The sequence below is a fragment of the Bactrocera neohumeralis genome, chromosome 3 (assembly GCF_024586455.1).
Source record: "Bactrocera neohumeralis isolate Rockhampton chromosome 3, APGP_CSIRO_Bneo_wtdbg2-racon-allhic-juicebox.fasta_v2, whole genome shotgun sequence".
Taxonomy (NCBI): Eukaryota; Metazoa; Arthropoda; class Insecta; order Diptera; family Tephritidae; genus Bactrocera; species Bactrocera neohumeralis.
This window is the reverse complement of record NC_065920.1, coordinates 12,837,477-12,855,857: the sequence shown is the minus strand read 5'-3', so window position 1 is coordinate 12,855,857 and position 18,381 is coordinate 12,837,477. Positions and strand designations below refer to the sequence as shown.

Sequence of the window (18,381 nt, the reverse complement as noted above, 5' to 3'; positions counted from 1 at the left end):
GATGCTATGTTTGTATGTAGGTTTTCGAGACTGATATAGTTCTAGGTGCTGGTGTTAGATCTACATACAAAAGCGGATATCATGAGGAACTTCAGTTCTGTGGTAGTCAGGAGACCATAGAATACAACACTTTGACGTTATGGTATTTAATGACAAGAGATACATCGTCACGGTCTCTATAACTTCTCGAATCATTCACAATGAATTTTGTACCAATTTAGGGAAGACGTAGGTAGTTTTTAATAAATAGACTTCGCAATTTGTGAAATTCGTCGAGTTGAAATAATGCAGCCGGTAATTTTACAGCTTCAATAAATTCATTCGTCGGATTTCCACCGAATAGTGAGACGGGAATCCCATAATCGGTGGTTTTATGCTCTTAAGCATCTCTGTGAACTTTTCGAGAAACTCTCCTGAATGGTTTACAGAATTATATTTGTGCTCCACAGGTTTCTTACATCTTCTGCTTTATAGTTTTAAATTGGTCGCCTGTTTCATTTGTTTAGTCGCCTTGTCGCATATGTCGCTCTTCTTGTAAGCGTATAGTGTCGCTGAACTCTGGTTTGACTGCTTTCTTCTGTATTTTCGGTAGTCTATGATTCTAATACGACTTTATGTGAACTATCGCCTTTCATGAACGAAGTTTACTTTATATGTTAACTCAAATCAGCAGCCGGCTTACCGTATAACACATCACAGTTTTCTCGTTTTACCAAGTGTTCGACTTATAGATAGCAACATAAAATATACCGCTGAAAAAATGATAATAAACAAGTAAGGAAGGGCTAAAACATTTTATACCGTTGAAAGTGATAATGTTATTAATAAAAGTTCCTAATGTATATAGTACAGAGAAGGCATAAGGGAATTCAAAATAGCGTTATATTGGAAGAAGGCGTGGTTGTGAACCGATGTCACCCATATTTCGTACATGTCATCAGGGTGTTAAGAAAATATTATATACCGAATTTCATTGAAATCGGTAGAGTAGTTCCTGAGATATGGTGTTTGGTCCATAAGTGGGCGAGGCCACGCCCATTTTCAATTTTTAAAAAAAGCCTGGGTGCATCTTCCTTCTGCAATTTCTTCCGTAAAATTTGTGTTTCTGACGTTTTTGTTAGCCTATAACACCTTTGTAAACCGATTTTTCTCGTTTTACTCTGTAGAGTGTTCGACTCTATACAAAAATAGCAGCATAAAATATACCGTTGAAAGAATGGTAATAAAAAAGAGAAGAGTTGAAATAACAATGCATAACTACGAGTTCAGTGCAGCTACTTTGAATTTATTTCAGTTAACCCGTTCCATTTTGATATGGCAACCCTATACAAAACCATTTTATTGCTCTCTCTTAATATAAATTATTTATGTCGAGTTTCTCATTCCATTTCGAAAGCAGTTTTGAAACAACTAGGCAATTGTGAGCGCAACTAGAGCTGTTAGCCTTTCTCTACACCTTTCAGTGGTTACCAAAAAGCGGTGGCCTTAAAATATTGCTCGAAGCTCGTTTCCTGTTTGCTCCTCACTTTTTTGGTGGCACATTATCCTTGAAGAAACCATTTACATTACCCGGTGGATCGTAATTGGCGACAACCCAAACCTTTTCACCACTGAAAAAGAGCAGTTTGGAAAATGATGCTACACGCTTTTAAATACATATCACACTCACGACGTCGCATAGGCCACGCCCACTTGCTTCGTGTCGCGCCATATCAGCTGTGTAAAGTGTCCGGTATACGGATTGAACACTGACTTGGCGAAATCATATTTGGCGATCTCGTCATACCACATCTTCGCGGGCATATCCGGTGTCACCTGCTGGCCGCTGCTGTAATAGATATTCTCACCGTACTTGCCATTGGGGCTGTGCTCCATCTTCTGCCGTTTTGCTAGGTTCTGTAGGGAGAATGAAAGAAACTTTTTAAACTTCATGACACTGCATTATGGTGTACTGCAGCTAACCTGCGCCCATTTGGCGGCGACCTGCGTGAGGTTTGGATTAATGCTGAGCGGTGGTGTGCCGTGCATGGCTCGAAATTTATTGTGCGCCTCCAAGCAAGCCTTCTCGAAATCGGCTTGCGATATTGTAATGGGTTTCGGCGGCGGTTGGTTTGGCGCGCCGCTCACGGAAACCTTCTTAATGATGACGGTACGCTTTACCGTAGCCATTTCTTCAACGCACCGCGCCGATTAAAGCCAGTCTTGCGGCGCACACAGCTTGTGTACTCAAAGAACGCCTCGTATTCACCAGAAATTTGTTTTATAAATATATTTCAACTGAAAAACAATGAAAATCTCTGTCAATTCATTTTGAGTGAGTACTTTCTTTAGAAGTACTAAAATTTCTAAAAATTACAAGGGTTTCATAACATTGGTGAAACTTGCCAGCAGTAGAGCTTCTATTACCAAGTTAATTCCAGATAATTTTAAAGCAAAACATCTCAGGGGCAGCTATAAATTGTTGTTGTCTCACTCGCTCGTTGGTGGCTGGTGGCAATCAATTTGGGCTAATTTAGCTAATTAACTTCTCATTGCTACGCACACCGCTCACGACTGTGATGCCTCACTAATGCTGCGGCTCACCGCTGGTATGTGGTACTGTTGGTTTTGTTGTTGCTGCAGTGTTGGTGTAGGCAATTTACTCATGAATCTCTTATGCCCACATTTCTGAAATCCAAACGGTAAAGAGCACTTCAGCACACTTCTACTGGCACTTAATGCCCGGCCACTTGGCCAAGTGGAATGTTTAGCTCGGGGCGGAAGCTGCCGAGAAGGTGTTAAAATTCTTGCTTTTGTTGTTAGGAAATGCTGAAGATGTTTATTTGGTCTACCTAAATAGGGAAGTAGTTGAGGGGAGAAATACAGAGGTGTGATTTCGAAAGATAAATACTTTAGTGGAGGGATTGCGGAATAAGGAGAGGTGTCCTGTAAATGAAAAATTAAAACTTTGAGGGAATTCGTAAAATATTTGACTGAATATGCAATTAGAGTGAACCAAGTGTGATCGGGTATTATCTATTCCAAATATATTTGTAAATCGAAATTACTTTCAAGTTCCTGTCTTAAGGCATTCATTGCTTTATACTGCTCCTGAAGAGTAATTGACATAAGATGGGGTGTCTCACCGCAAAAAGTTCTCTGGCTTTACGACGCCATACTCAAAGCCATTATATTTTGTCTTTGTGTGGTGCAGGGGCTTAGAAAATATCTTGCAAGTAAGCAAGAGAGCGTTCAACCGACAGCGCTCATCAGCATGTATGATGCACTAAGGTCCCCTCCAACAATGGCATTTAATGCCCACAGATATCGCTGGCAGGTATATGGCGGCGAAAGTTGTTATCAGACTGTAAGCATTCTTTGATCTTCGCACGATTTGACTTTATACCGGATCTTTTAGATCATGGAAACCACACCACACCATCTGGCGGTTTTTTCTCTGCTCAAATACCTACAAGGAAGTTATGGGTGGGTAGAAGTCGTTGGAGGAGAGCGATAGTGAGCTCATATATCGTCAGAAACTCTTTATCAGTTTCAACTTCAGACCTCCTAACTATTGCTGCGTTTAAGGTAACGATAGATATACTGCTGGGAAGTGCAACCCTCAGCATATAAATTATTATTCACATATGATAGCAGGGCGGCCATAGTCGGTTCGAGCTCACTATCCGTGTGTTTAGAGCTTATTAAGGCATGTCTAACCACGCTATCAATGGCATGCCTACAGCAGCAGATCTGGAAAGGAAAGTCGAAATAGCTGCGCTGGCTGTAGGATGGGATCGTGTCGTTGCACCTTTGTCGTCGTGTGCTCTACGAATAGATAACTGGATTTCGGGGAGCTTGATCAGCGCTGGACTACCATAGGTTTATGCCAAGATCATTTTCACCTAAGATCGATCATAAGAAAAAATCTGATAAAAATCCGGGTTCGTTCCGGTTACGTAGACTTGTCTGTTGTGGGAACGAGACATATCTAGTCAGCTCCTTGGCCCCTGGTAAGAATCATACATCCCTATTTGTGGGAGCTCTAACAAACCATTGCTCGCTGCAGAAGCTGTATTAACGAAGACGAGTTGGGAACATTATCCTTTTTGATTGTCCAGCTTCAGATATCTCACCGAGCTGGAGGGAATAGAAATTAAGTGTTGGAGCAAATTTGTAGTCGCTGTGCTGACTTAAAGAAATATCAAATACAAGATTTCTGTTTTTTTGCTTAACCTAACTAATGTTGTCTTCGACTGGATTTTATGATAATCTCAGTCAGACCGGCGGTTAACCAAGAACTTCTAAGCTGCTTTCTAGTCATAAATTGTTAAATGACATCTGAATAACTATACGTTGAAAAGAGCTCAGCCCAGCTCCCCTTAAGAAGGTGTTAGTGTAAAACAAGTAATTTAAAAATATTTCTCTTAAGCGCATTAAAAACTTTAAGCTCCTTTATGCAGAATCTTCTCAGGCTATTAAACCAATTAAATTGCATTTTTACTGTCCTCACACACATACTATATTTATACATGTCTCTATATATATTAATATATATACTATATGTGTACCCAACCATTAACTTTTGCGAACTTCCAACTTCAATTAAAACTATAATTACAATTATATATGCTGGCAGACATGTAGCCGTCTATATATATGTACATATGTATGTATGAATGTATTTGTGCAAAGACAAAATGCCCATCAAAGTGCCAAGTTCACTCGAAAACCCCAATTCAATCTTATTTGCATATATTATTTACTCGAGGCCATGCCACCCGTGTGCGCCACGTACACAACGGACCAACGGACCAACGGACATACTCGTGTGCGGGTAGTGGTGTCGCTGCGTGTGTGCGCGCATAAGCGCTTGTGGCGACAAGGATGTCGGATCTCAACATACAAAGATTTCAGTTCTTTTTTGTGTTTTGGTTGCGTCACTGAAACATTTCCGACTTGCTTTGCAAATGGTCTAAGCAAGTTTTCTTATGCACGTGTATGGGCTCAGTCGAGCTGCGAGTCTTCAAAGTTAGAAAGTCTGCATACCCTGTAGGAATACTAGCTAGGGGAAATTTTGATATAATAGTAGTAGTCTAAGGAAGATGGAAATGTGAGAATTGTGATAAATTTTCATAGAAAAGTCTTCGAGGTTGATACCGGTACTGAGGTACTGTCGGAAGATAGAAATAAATCTTAAAGATTTTCGATTTTTGAGGTGGAATTGGATACTACCGATTTTCACACTAACAGCTCTTCGATATATAAACTCGTATTGAGTTCAGCGTATGACCAACCAATCTACTGTGATGCCGACCTTTAAAAGAAGTTGTAGGGGCTCAAATTCTTAAAAGTAGTAAATTGTAACAACATATCGAACCATTTGATTAACCATCTTGAATAAGAAAACCACCAAGAGGTTTCCAGTTGTCTTACGCAGATATCGCCACTTCGGTTAGAGGAAAAGCAACTGAGAAGTTTTAAGTATCGGTTTCAAACAACCGACGAGTATGAAGCTGCTTATGATGGAGAGCGCAATCTTTGAAAAGTTATAGTCTTTGGTTTTAATTTTCTGTAGTACAGCCCGGACTTTGACTCATTGCTAAATTGTGGATTACATAAAAGCGGAGATTTTTACAAGGAGGTTTTTCGATTGTAACCGTTCAGACTTTATAGAAACATGCACGATCTACTTTAGATTACTGTTATCCACATAATGGATGCGCTAGGAACCACCTTAACGCCTGCTTTAGAAAGGTTACTCTGGCCACCAGTCATGGACATTGCAGTGAAAAACTATAAAGCAAAATCAGCTGCAAAATGACCGGCTTTAGGTCAATTCTCCACAAGAATCTTCGAAGCTTAGCTCAGTAAACAGTGAGTTGATGGATAAAATAGCGCATATACCCCTAATTTCATTTGGAAGAGAAGGTTTCAAGCAACATCCACATAAAATTGTGGATGGCGCAAGCCCGTTCGACTATCCGGGGGAATTACAACATCTATACTAACGGATCAGAAATGGCCAATGGAGTGAAAGTTGGAACCTATCTCTTGGAGCTGGATTTCAAGCGACGATTCAAACTTCCAAAATACCGCAGTATGTTCCAGGCCAGTAAAGCGGTTGAGATAGATAGTAACGCAGAAAACGACATAAAGACGGTCAATAAATAAGTCAATAGCACGACGGCAGTTAAGGCAATAATCTCACATCGCATTACGTCGGAGAATGTTGTAACGCATATATACTGTGTTCCAGTCCACAAAGGCCAATAGTGCCATCCGTTTGATTATCAAACCAGTAAAGGAATGGATCTTGAAAGTCATTAAAAGCGATTTACAACAAAATTTCCGAAGAAATAGCAGACGGATCAGGGGGACATGGAATACTTTAAAGACATTCAGAATCGCCAAGATCATAAGCAAGAGCCTCCGCAGAAAAACATGGATATGTGTTACTCACACAGTCTCGAAAGAACTGCAGGACAGTTGTTGATTTAATGACAGATCACAATCTACTCGCATCACATGCAAGTCCCATGGGCATAAGTACCAACGATAAATCAAGGAAGTACTGGGGAATAGGCACAAGAGAGACACTGGACACCTGTCAACATTATCTAGAACTCGTCTTAGATATCAAGGAGCTTGGCAGTTCAAGGACCAATATGAAGTATCAAAATAAGATATGAAGTAGCTCTTAAAGTTCAGAAAAAGCTTTGACGTGCTTTTTGACGAATACTTCAGCTCAAATTGAACTGCATCACCTCACTGTAACCTCACCTAATCTAGCATAACCTAACTTACTTTAGAGTACTTCACAATAAATGGATATAAAGGACTTGGTGTTCATTCAGGCACTAGGGGTATCTCGATGAGTTCTGAGGCTCCCCTCTAGCATTAGCTGAGTGCCATAAAGTTCGAATTCCAAGTTATTATTCATATTCTCTATTTCGCCGACAGCAAAGAGGAAAATATTTTGATGTGCTTTTCTTGCGTGGTGCCGTTAATTTGCTTATGCAGTGTATACATGCGTACACATGTATTTGTGTAACGGAAATTTTACAACTATTTTTATTGCCCACAAGTTTAAATTACTTTGGCAAAACAATCAGAGCTGACAGCGGCGACGAAGCCGCAGGCGAACACGCAGGGGCCGAAGTCGATGGCAACGCCGAAGCAGGCGCAGGCGCAAATAAGCGCAAGTAAGCGTAGCAGCAACAAAAGCAAACATATTCTGGAGTATATATGGGTGTTTGATTGCTGATATGTTTGTATGTATTGCAGTAAGTTTGTCGGGTATTCCGGTAGCGCAATTAAACCCCAGAAAGTAATCCCAAAATGGCAATAAATATTTGCTGCACAAACGACCGGACGGGGCGCAGGCAACTCGTTGAATGGACCAACGCACGATGAAAAAGATGAACGAACGAACGAACTGTGCGCGGGCGTTACAGACACTGGGCGGCTTTGAGGGGTACGTTGGGGCGCTGCAACGGGCCAAATGCCTAATCTGCTTGCCACCGAACGCTTGTTTATTAGCATGCACATGTATGCTTTTATGTGTATGTGCGTGAGTGTGAGTGTGTTTGGTTTAACTTGGGCGCAAATTGCTATTAACATAGTTTATTTGGTCATAAAATGGGCACCGACATGGCCATTGCCAGTCGAAAAGTGCACGCCGGCAGCGGGGTGTGAAGCGGCAGTCATTTGGCCTGGCAGGCGAAAGGGTGAAAGTGTTGTGGGTGGCAACCACGGTTGATGTTATTGCTATTTTTGATGAAAATGCTGATTTGATGGCCACGACAATGCTACCACTGACGGACACACTTTCGTAGGAACTTCTAATTTTTATTGCAAATTGTTATCAGCCGACACATACAAATGTCTGCACGCTCCCAAATACAAATACAACCACTTATTCACACATATATAAATATACAAGCATTCTCACATACACAAAACTTTGTATGTGTTGTTGCCACATATTCGTGCACCTAATGTTGATATCAAATTGCCAGCAGCCAATAAGTGTCAGCTACAAAAACAACAAATAAAGAACACGAGCACAAACCATTTTGTCATGAAATTCTAAGCAACAACATCATCATCATCAACATCAGCATCACCACCAGCCTAAGTATACATCCATCAGTTGTGTTGTGCTTGGGGAGCCATTTGCATTTTAATTGCCACACGAACGTTAATTGAGAGTGGTTCGATAAGAGGCGCACGCAGCTAATGTGCTAGATAGACTTATCGAAATTCGCATTGGATTTCGGTACACCTACTCATATACCGGGTTTTCCAATAGGGATGATATGATTTTTCAATGTAGTCTCAGCCATCGAAGTAATGAAAATATTGCTGCCGTTCAGGCAAATGCTGTTGAAGACCGCAATTTTTCGATACCAAAACATTTTGAATAATTGAGACTGTCCTAAACCACAACCAGGCGCATTTTGAGAATGGATTTGAGCTTGTATCCGTATAAAATTGTTCTCAATGACGAACTGAAGCCATTGGAACAGCGCAAACAACCCTTAATAGACATATTGGTGTGGTTCTTGGTCTGGTGGAATAATCGGTCCGTATTTCTTTCGAAATGAAGCTGGTGAATCTGTTAATGTCAATAGAGGTATAGTTCCGTTCCCACGACAGTCGACTGTACGTAACCGGAATGGAGCCGGATTTTCTATCCGGTCAAGGACTGTCAACTCGGCAGAATTCTGTCACTACAACAACAACAGCGGTATAGTTCGATCGTAACCAATGTTTTATGGCCGCAACTGGAAGTTGTTGGACTTGACAACATCTGGTGCCAACAAGATGGGGCTACGTGCCACACAGCACTTGCAACAACCGAATTATTTCTAGACAAGTTTGGAGATTCCATTATTCCAAGTCACTGTGTCATTGAATGGCCTCAAAGAAGTTGCAATTTAATACCATTAAACTACAACTGGTGGGATTATTTAAAGTCATTGGTCTTCAGCAATAAACCATACTTTCTTCAAGCTTAAGAAGTCAGTTTTGAACGTGCTATTCTTGACATCCGACTGAATTTAGTGAAAAAAGTACACGAGAATTGGATTCATCGAATTCGTTCCTGCAAAAGAAGCGGTGAAGGTCATTTGTATGATGTTATATTCAGAACTTAATTGTACCGATTCTACTTCACATTAGATGAAAAAACATTCCTTAACAATCAGTGTGAGTGTATTTTTAAAGAAATCATAACACTCTTATTGGAAACTCCTGTATGTAAGCATATCTACCTTCATATAATATGCACGCGCATAGATTATTTAATGAAAATATTCATGAAAATATTCATTCATATGACTTCATTAACATAGACAGCGCAATTTAATGTTGAAATCTTCAGCAGGGCTGTTGTTAATTTAAAACTTACAAGCCACAAACTGCGAAACAGTTTTAGAAAAATCAATATTTTCGATATGGATATGCTAGGACCAGGTGTCCAACGACAAAATTTATTAATTAATTTGCTACTAAATCGCTTAGTTTTAAACGAAATATTCGTAGCTCACCGATATAAAGGCAGTAGCTGTAGTATTATAAGAGGACTAGGTTAGATTAGGTTAGGTTATAATCCCACCTGAACAGCTAGAAGGCGTTTGCCCGTTGTGATGCCCAAAACGCATAAATATGGATGGAAAAGACCGTAGTAAACCTACAAAGCGAGTAAAATTTATTGACCTAGCGATATCTACACATCAGCCAATTCTCCGAGTTCGTAGAAAGTATGGCAACCAAGAGGTTGCAACTTTAGTCTGGCGAAAGCTGGACGATGAATGAGAAAGTGTTTAGATGTTTTCACGTCATCTTTCTATCTGAAGCTTTGACAAATTGCGCCCTTTAAAACCTTTATTCTCACCGCGTGAGTGCCAATGGCACAGTGTAAAGTTAGAACGCATATGATTGATGTGATCTTTGCTAAGATCCAGCAGTTCACTGGACCTTTTGCTTTTCACTCTGGGCTAGCAGGATTTTCTAACCACACAAGGCTGATTGCTGCCCAACGCTTATTATAAGGGAATCAAGAAATGATTAAAACTACAAGTATATCGCATTTATTTGGAGCATTCAACAACTTTTCTACAAAATCTATTCTCAATAGTTTCCAGACAATAGATCTTGGTCCTATTATACAATCTTTGCCATAAATGGAACACAATTCCTCTCGTTGGTTAAAGCTGGTCGTTTCTTGGCAATTACTTCCTTTACAGGGTCCAATTATTGACGCTACAGATCCTAGTTGAGAGTTTGGCCATAGAGGAGCAGTTTGTTAAAGACAATCGCAGCAAACACATAGAAAAACGCTCATCACCGTCAAGCCTGTCAAGTCCGCCGTTTGAACCGGCTCATTTCGATTCGACCACGTTTGCTTTCGCTTGTAAGGCACCTATTCTTTGTCTCCACGCACTTTTTGAACACGCTCTAGCTACTTAGCTAGTGCAGTTTTTTCCTGCGCCCTTCACCAGACAACGACGCCATAAAATACTATAGTATTGGCTTACCTACGGTCTCACAGAGCCAGAGCACCGCCTTTGGTGAGTAGCACCCAAACATAGAACTTCTTTTTGTACCCACATTAATTAAATGCTTCTAAACGGTCTTTTGTACAATAATATTTTCGACAAGTAGCTTTCCAGAGTACAATACCATAGTTAAAGAATTTTTCGTAGAATATTATAATTTTTAAAATATTGATAATAAATAATATACGAATAATAAACATAGTATAATAATTTAACAGTATTTGAAAAATTTTTAATATTTTCAAGACATAAAAACACTTTCAGCTTAATGCCGGCAAAACATTATTGGAATATTCGCCGCTATAATTTCCTGGTGGGTCGTAGTTGGCGACAACATAAATACGATCACCGCTATAAAAATAATTAGAAAACAATTGTTAGGTGTTTATGTGTAATAGTAACAGCGCTCTTACCTTCTCGCCATTCCCACACCCAGACGTTTGCTGCCCTTCCATACCACTTGTGTAAAATGTCCTGTTTGTAGGCTGAAAGCAGCGCCGGATCCAAATTTATAATCACCTACCTCAGCGTACCAACTGCTCACTGCATCACGACCGCGTAAATTTGGACGACCCACTGACATGTAGATATTTTCGCCATAACGGTTATTTGAACGATGTTGTAAAATATTGCGGCGAGCCAAAGTCTTAGAAAAAATTGAAGATCAATGAAATTAAAAATTTTTTCAAAGGTAAAACACTTTTATTTCAAACGAGCGTAGCTCTTCTCAGGCTTGTAAATGAATTAATTTTGACAGCTGATTTGACAGCTATCCCTTTATGAAATTTTATATCTTATAAAATTAAACACCTTACATGTTTTCATAATTCAGCCACTGCTTACCTCCGCCCACTCCTTGGCATAATTGCAAAGCCCTCGATCTAGTGTTAATGGTGGACTGCCGTGCTTGACGCGAAATTGGTTGTGCGCTTGCAGACAATCACGCTCGAATTCGTTGAAGTTCATTGTTGGGAGCTCAAGTTTGATTACTACAAATTGTTAATATTTTTTTAGTTTTATTATCAACGAATCACTGTCATCACTTAGATATGATAGATAAAAAACTTTGGATAAATATAGCCTAAGCTTATGTGACATGCTTTTCAATGCCGACTAGTCGGTAGACCTTGATAATTATGAAATATTTTAAACAGTGATTTATATGAAAAAATAAACATTATGTGTAAACAACTAGTAACAGCGGTTTTAAGTCCAATACTGGTAAATTGTTACGAACTTATTTTAATTTATTTTAATTGAGGCCTTTAATTTTCATATTTTAGAGAGTATCGAAGCCTTCTCGTTGGAGTTATGATCGTGACTCACTGCATATAAGAAAGTTAAGTCCATACTACTAATAAAATGATGGTGTTTAAATTTGAAAATTTATGGTAGAATGCTCGACGTTAGTCGAAGCAATTAAGAGGTTAATTGACTCAATTAGTAAAAACATTTATTTAAAAAAAAATTAAAAGGAAAATATGAAATTAAAATCAAATACAATGCTCACACAACTCTATTAGCGGAAGCAATTAAGCTGTTAATTGACTCAATTAATAAAATGCATGACTTTAAAAGTTAAAAAACAAAATTCAAATAACAACTAGAAATATGTATAGTTTTTTACAACTCAATTAGCCGAAACAATTACAATGTTAATTGACTGAATTAATAAAATTAATTATTAAAAAAAAATAAAAATTAAAATTATTAAAATAAATTCAAATATATGTATGCAATGCTCATGCAGCTCAATTAGCGAAAGCAGTCAAGCTGTTAATTGACTCAATTAATGAAATCAATAACTTTAAAAAAAAAAAAATAATAAAATAAAAAAAGTTAAAATCAAACAACTCAATTAACCGAAACACCAAGCTGTTAATTGACTCAATTAATAAAAATTAATTACTTTTAAGTAATAAAAAAGGAAAAAAACTAAATTGAAAAATTAAATAATATCAAGTTTATACAACTCAATTAGTCGAAGTAATTAAGATGCTAATTGATTCAATTAATAAAGCTAATTACGTTAAAATAATGAAAAACAAAAAAAAAATAAAGCAAAAAACCAAATCTATACAATTAGTATAGGCAACTAAGCTGTTAATTGACTCAATTAAAAAAAATTAATTACTGTCAAAGAATGTAAACGAAAAAAGTCAAAAAATAATATTAAGTTTACACAACTCAATTAGTCAAAATACTCTAGATGTTAATGACTCAATTAATAATATTAATTACTTTAAGATAATGAAAAAGAACGAAACTAAAACAAAAAAAAATAAAATAATACTAAATTCTACAACTCAATTAGTCGAAATAATTAAAATGTTAATTGACTCAATTAATAAAATTAATTACTTAAAATTAAAAAAAAAAATTAAAAGAAAAAACTTGGTCGAAGAAACTAAAATGTTAATTGACTTAATTAAGAAAATTAATTACTTAAAAAAAAATTTAAAGTGAAAATTACAGAAAATTCATTTATATATGTACATATATTTCTGTGTAAATAAAAAATAAAATACATTAAGGTCTTCAAATACATATATAATATGTCTTCATTATTTTGTTTGCACATGTAATGAGGCATTAATATACGGTAGATAACCAACTTGAAAAGTATTTACTGAATTAATCATAACTTTTACTACCTGCTACGTGTTTATATCGTTTGTTTATTTACATAGATAAGAGCTTTTAATTATCGTTCTTAATATATTTACTTTTGTATATAAATGACGCTTCATTATTTTCATTCACCAAAAGCGACAGCGAGGTTATAAATTAGGTGAATAACCTTAAAATTCGATTTCATAATATCTTCGCATGAATCATAAGATAGTGAACGAAATTTGGGTAACCAATTGAATGATTAATGTACTATATTTAAATTAGAAACTAAGCAATTATAAATAATCGATGTGATTTTATCATGGCAAGCATAATATTTTTCTGCGAATTGTTGCCACATTTTATGCAAGTCAACTAGGTGAATTTAGGTGAATTTGTATAATACTCTTTCAGTATGTAATCTAAGGAGATCATATATAACAGGTTAGGGTCAGCAAATGACAGCCATATTTTTCCTCGCTCTTTTGACACTTCTCTTCAGTAAGGTTTGCCATTTCATAATGGAGAGATATACGATCCAACAACGAGTCGAAATTATTTAAATTTACTGCCGAAATTTGGAGTTAGTGGCCTCAACTTTAAGACGCTACGTCCTATTTATGGTCGTCATAAGCGTCCTGTCAGATCAATAATTGAGCGTCTGGTGGAAAAATGTTCCCGTGCCAATGACCCAAATAAATGCCCATATTGCCGAGAATATTGCTGCCGCTAGCGCATCAACTGAGCAAGGCCCAGATCAAACTCTCACACGTCGCTCTCAAGCAGCAATCCATACGTACTGCATGAGTCACCATTGTATTCCGAAAAAATTACTGTTTGATGGGGTTTATGGGCTGGCGGCGTCATTGAACCGTTCTTCCGTGATGATTAAGACCGGCTAGTTACTGTGAGAATGGGAATCGCTACCGCTCAATGATAACTAAATATTTTTGACCAGAATTGGATGATATGGATTTGAACAATATGTGATTCCAACAGGACGGCGCTACAAGCCACACACCGAATGTCATAAGCGATTTATTGAAAACCAAGTTTTATCTCACGAAATTGCCAAGACAATTGGCCGCCTCGATCGTTACACTATTTCCTGTGATGCTACGTCAAGTATATGGTCTATGCCAACAAGCCAGCGACGATTGATGAACTTCGTACGAATATTGAACGTGAAATTGGAGCAGTACCGTCGAAAATTGGGTTCAGCGTCTGGACTTCTGCAATCCATACAAAGTGGCATTAAATTTACTTTTACAGGAATAAAGAATATCATTGGTGATTCTTCCTTAAAAACCCGTTATATGTTGAGAATGCCTCATAATGATAAGAAATGTCATAGAAGAGTAAAAATTTAGCACGAGATATAGAAACTGAAACTATAAAAAAATGTATATTTACTTGATGTAATATTGTTGTTGTACTCGTAATAGGTATGTGGCTAGACGTTAGCATGATCGAATAGTGATTTTATTGTTTCTAGAGTTTCATATTCCGTGAGGATTTCTACTTTTTTAATAATATTTCAAAGCAACATCACTTTAGAACTAGGACTCTCTGGCGTAACTTTAAAGAAGCTAAATTTCGAAATACTATAATCGAAGTTTTCACTTTCGAACGAAGTTATCAGCGGTAAATTCGTGTGTAGAAAATGAGTAGAGAAATTCTAGGGAAAAAAACTTGAGAGCCTCTACCGAATTCGGATTTATCGGGCGTCATTTCGCCTTCTTATGCTGACTCGTTGCATGAGGATATATAAGGCTGATCCCAAGAGAAATTCTCACAAGGACGGATTATGATCAGGGTTTTGTGTAAGCAGAAAAATAACTATAGTAATTAGATCTTAAGTCTTGAAAAAGCGTCTGGATATAACAAATCTGCTTAAGCGTAGATTTCTATTTCGTCTGCTTCCAAGCAGCTTCTGCAGCTTCTGGCAACTGGTACGATTTATAATCTTACCGCCTTATGGTGCATCAGGTACTCTTCCATAAAGTTAATTGCCTATTGTTCTGCATAAAAATACTAATGTGGCTGCTAATTCTAATTCAAATGAAATCTATATAATTCTTCTTTGTGATTCAGCTGCAAATCGCTGAAAATACTCTATCGCACAATAATATAGTTTTTCTCAAATTCTATACATGATGTACAAATGTGAATACCTCTCTCAAATTTTACTATAAAACAAATAACCTTTGACCCGACTCGTCCAAAAGCAATTAATTAAGCGCGTAGAATTTCTTTCACCGTTCGTCTCACCGCGTTCGCCTCAAAGCACACTCAATTATGATTCGCGATTCACTCAATTAATTTCGTAGACTTGATTCTTGATTTTTGTGCGACGCGTGTAAACTATTCGCAAACAATGCCTATTATGAACTGGAGCGTTGAAGCATACACAGATTAATATTATTACTATTCTTACCTCTGCATTTTTGCCGCTTTGTTTTGACACACCCACCGGAGCATGCTGCCACCGCTGAAAAGCGAAGCACTGATAAGAAGATATCACTTAAAGTAATTTAAATCAGTCAAAGTAAATACATATTTATATGTATGTGTAATTGCAATAAGTTCAATGTATTTTCATATTATCGAAAGGCCGAGGCTGAAGTTAAGTTGCTTGGGCGCGGTAAATTATGACGAATTTCCATACGCTGAGTCAGTTAAGCGGAAAATAAGAAAAATTTCATGCCGATACACAAATCAAAAGTAAAATAGTAAAATAATAAAACAGTGCACGCAGTGAGGCACGAATGTCAGTTGTTCTACGGTCGAGTCATCCGCGTCAAATCAAAAGAGGCACGAACTAATGAAAAATTATTAGTGTACTGGTTTATAGTCTACTTATAAAGTACTAATGAATGTACTTTGCGTATCAGGAATTTACATTTTTTATACACTGAATGAAAAGGTGGAGTATTTCTATAGGGTGATCCATTTCGAGGTTCCCACTTTTTTAAAGAAAAAATTCAGAAACTTCAAATTTGTTGGGAAATGTTTATTATCATACGAAAGATCATTCTCTGACCTTAATTTTTGGAATATAATCTCTTCCAAATATTGGCCGCGACTACGTCTCAGATGGTCCATCCCTTGAGTCCAATTAACTGGCGAACGATACGCGTGATGTTTTTCTCTAAGGTCTGAATCGAAGCGAGATTGTCCGCAGAGACCTTAAACTTTACATATGCCCACAAGAAAAAGTCCAGCGCTATGATATCACACAGTCTTGGTGGCCAATCGACCGGCCCAAAACGTGAAATTATCTGCTCACCACAGTATTCTCTTAATAAATCCTTTGATTCACGCGATGTGTGGGAAGTGGCGCCGTCTTGTTGAAATGTCACTGAGATCACAAGCTTCAATTTCAGGTATCAAATAGTCGGTTATAAGGGCGCGATACCGCCATTGACGGTTACGTTCTCACCGGCATTATTTTTGAAGAAATATGGACCGATGTTTCCACACCAAATCGTTTTTTTTTTTGAATGAAATGGCAGTTCTTGAATCTCTTCAAATTGCTCTTTTCTCCCAAATACGGCAATTTTGCTTGTTTACATACCCATTGAGCCAGAAATGGTCCTCATCGTTGAACAAAATATGGCTCGAAAACGTCGAATCTTCTACAAACTTTTTACGGGTTCATAGAGCGAAGCGATGTCGCTTGAGAAGTTCGGGCGGCTATAGTTCTAGCACCAGCTGAAATTTGTATGCTTTCAATGTAAGATCTCGACGTGAAATGCGCTAAGTTGTTCCATACGACAGTCCGAGATTGCACTTGAACGCCAGACTGCAGGCGCTCGCATTTATGCCATGATTATTCCCATTGTGCTCCTTTGTCGATTAGTCGAGAAAAATGGTAAAAAATACAATATATTAGTCGTGGATTTACATCAGCCGACTGTATGGGTGTTTCCATGTTAGACGAATACAAAAAAAGTTGTTCGCTCTCAAAGCAGTTCCAAGCAAATGGATATTTCAATTTTTGGGAAAACTGGACATGTCGTTTGTTCACTAGAACAACGCTAAACAATATATTCTAAGTGATATTCAACCATTTGTTTGTCAGTTGTCTGTCAAGAAATAAGGAAAAACCAGCCACCGAAGACGGATCACTCTTCATCAAAACAATGCGAGCTCTCACATATCGGCTGAAACAACTGCATTTTCATCACTCAAAACATCGATTTGATGAGTTATCCACGGTATAGTCCTGACTAGGCATTGAATGCCTTCTTTTTACGCCCGTATGTACAAAATAAATGAAGAGATCAACGTTTTTCGACACCTGAAGAAGCGGTTGATGCGTTGAAAATGCCTGTTTTGGAGATACCTGAATCAGCGTGGCAAAAGTGCTGCGACAATTGGTTCAAACGCTCGCAAAAGTGTATAGATCTTATAAAAAATGGTTTGAAAAACAATGAAGCCAGTTTTGATGATTCATATTTGTTTTTTGGTCTCTATTACGTTATGTAGATGGCAACCTTTTTAAGTTGATCTCCACTTTAAATTTCGTGCTCATTTGCTAATATTTTCCTTCTACATCCTACGTCAGTGTTCTCTCTTAAACGGTATAGGTTTTATAATATTAGATACGAGTATTAGTCTAAAATATCTGGCATACTTACTTTTGAACGTTTTGAATCAAGTGTTCACGACATTGTCCACCTAATTTCGCTTAAGAGTTTCTGCAAAAAATGATCCCTCTGTGTTTAATGGCTGTTTGAATCAAATCTCTTGCTTTTTCTGAATACTACCTGGTTTTATTTCTTGAGTATGTACCAAAAAATAAAGTTTCGAGTCTGTGACGAGCTGGATGTCAAACTATTTTGACATTTGATTATGCAATTTTTTGAAGTATGCTGAAAGCTTGTTATATTATTACGGAAACTAAAAGAACCTTAACAATTGAATTTTTAATATCTGCATTTTTCAAAAATGATTTTATTTTTACACTTCCATAATACTTTTCCAATTTATTTGTTAATCTCTCGGCATCAACTTTCAGTCATATCCATACCTTTTTTAAACATTGCTCATATTCATTTGGGTTACATTGAATGTTGGTGTATTCTCTAACTAAAATCAAATATTTATTCACGTAAGCGCCTTTGAATACATACAAACATATGTATAGATATGTAAGTAAACTTTTGTTTGTATTATTTGTTCCCTTAACGGTGCTAAGCCTTTAAGTGTGTGTTTGTGA

The 18,381-nt window shown here is 37.4% G+C and overlaps 1 protein-coding gene across 1 annotated transcript; it reads right to left on the bottom strand.

The window, feature by feature from the left end:
* Window positions 1-1,277: 1,277 nt before the first annotated feature.
* On the bottom strand, window positions 1,278-15,516 carry LOC126752870 (peptidase inhibitor 16-like). The gene is made up of 8 exons (XM_050463871.1): window positions 15,332-15,516; window positions 11,388-11,533; window positions 10,958-11,190; window positions 10,808-10,895; window positions 2,584-2,667; window positions 1,963-2,178; window positions 1,670-1,896; window positions 1,278-1,610 (listed from the first exon to the last, which is right to left on the bottom strand). Exons 2-8 carry the CDS (start codon window positions 11,508-11,510, stop codon window positions 1,523-1,525), a joined length of 1,059 nt encoding a protein of 352 aa, XP_050319828.1. The 5' UTR covers window positions 11,511-11,533; window positions 15,332-15,516; the 3' UTR covers window positions 1,278-1,522.
* Between the last annotated feature and the right edge of the window lie 2,865 nt (window positions 15,517-18,381).

What these genes read in the sequence shown, in the direction of transcription:
- LOC126752870 (XM_050463871.1), bottom strand. Translation starts at nt 11,510, where the DNA reads ATGAACTTCAACGAATTCGAGCGTGATTGTCTGCAAGCGCACAACCAA. An exon ending in ATGCCAAGGAGTGGGCGGAG is followed by an intron (nt 11,191 to 11,387) that starts GTAAGCAGTGGC and finishes ATTTTTTCTAAG; the next exon opens with ACTTTGGCTCGCCGCAATAT. An exon ending in TCGCCGCCAAATGGGCGCAG is followed by an intron (nt 1,897 to 1,962) that starts GTTAGCTGCAGT and finishes TTCTCCCTACAG; the next exon opens with AACCTAGCAAAACGGCAGAA.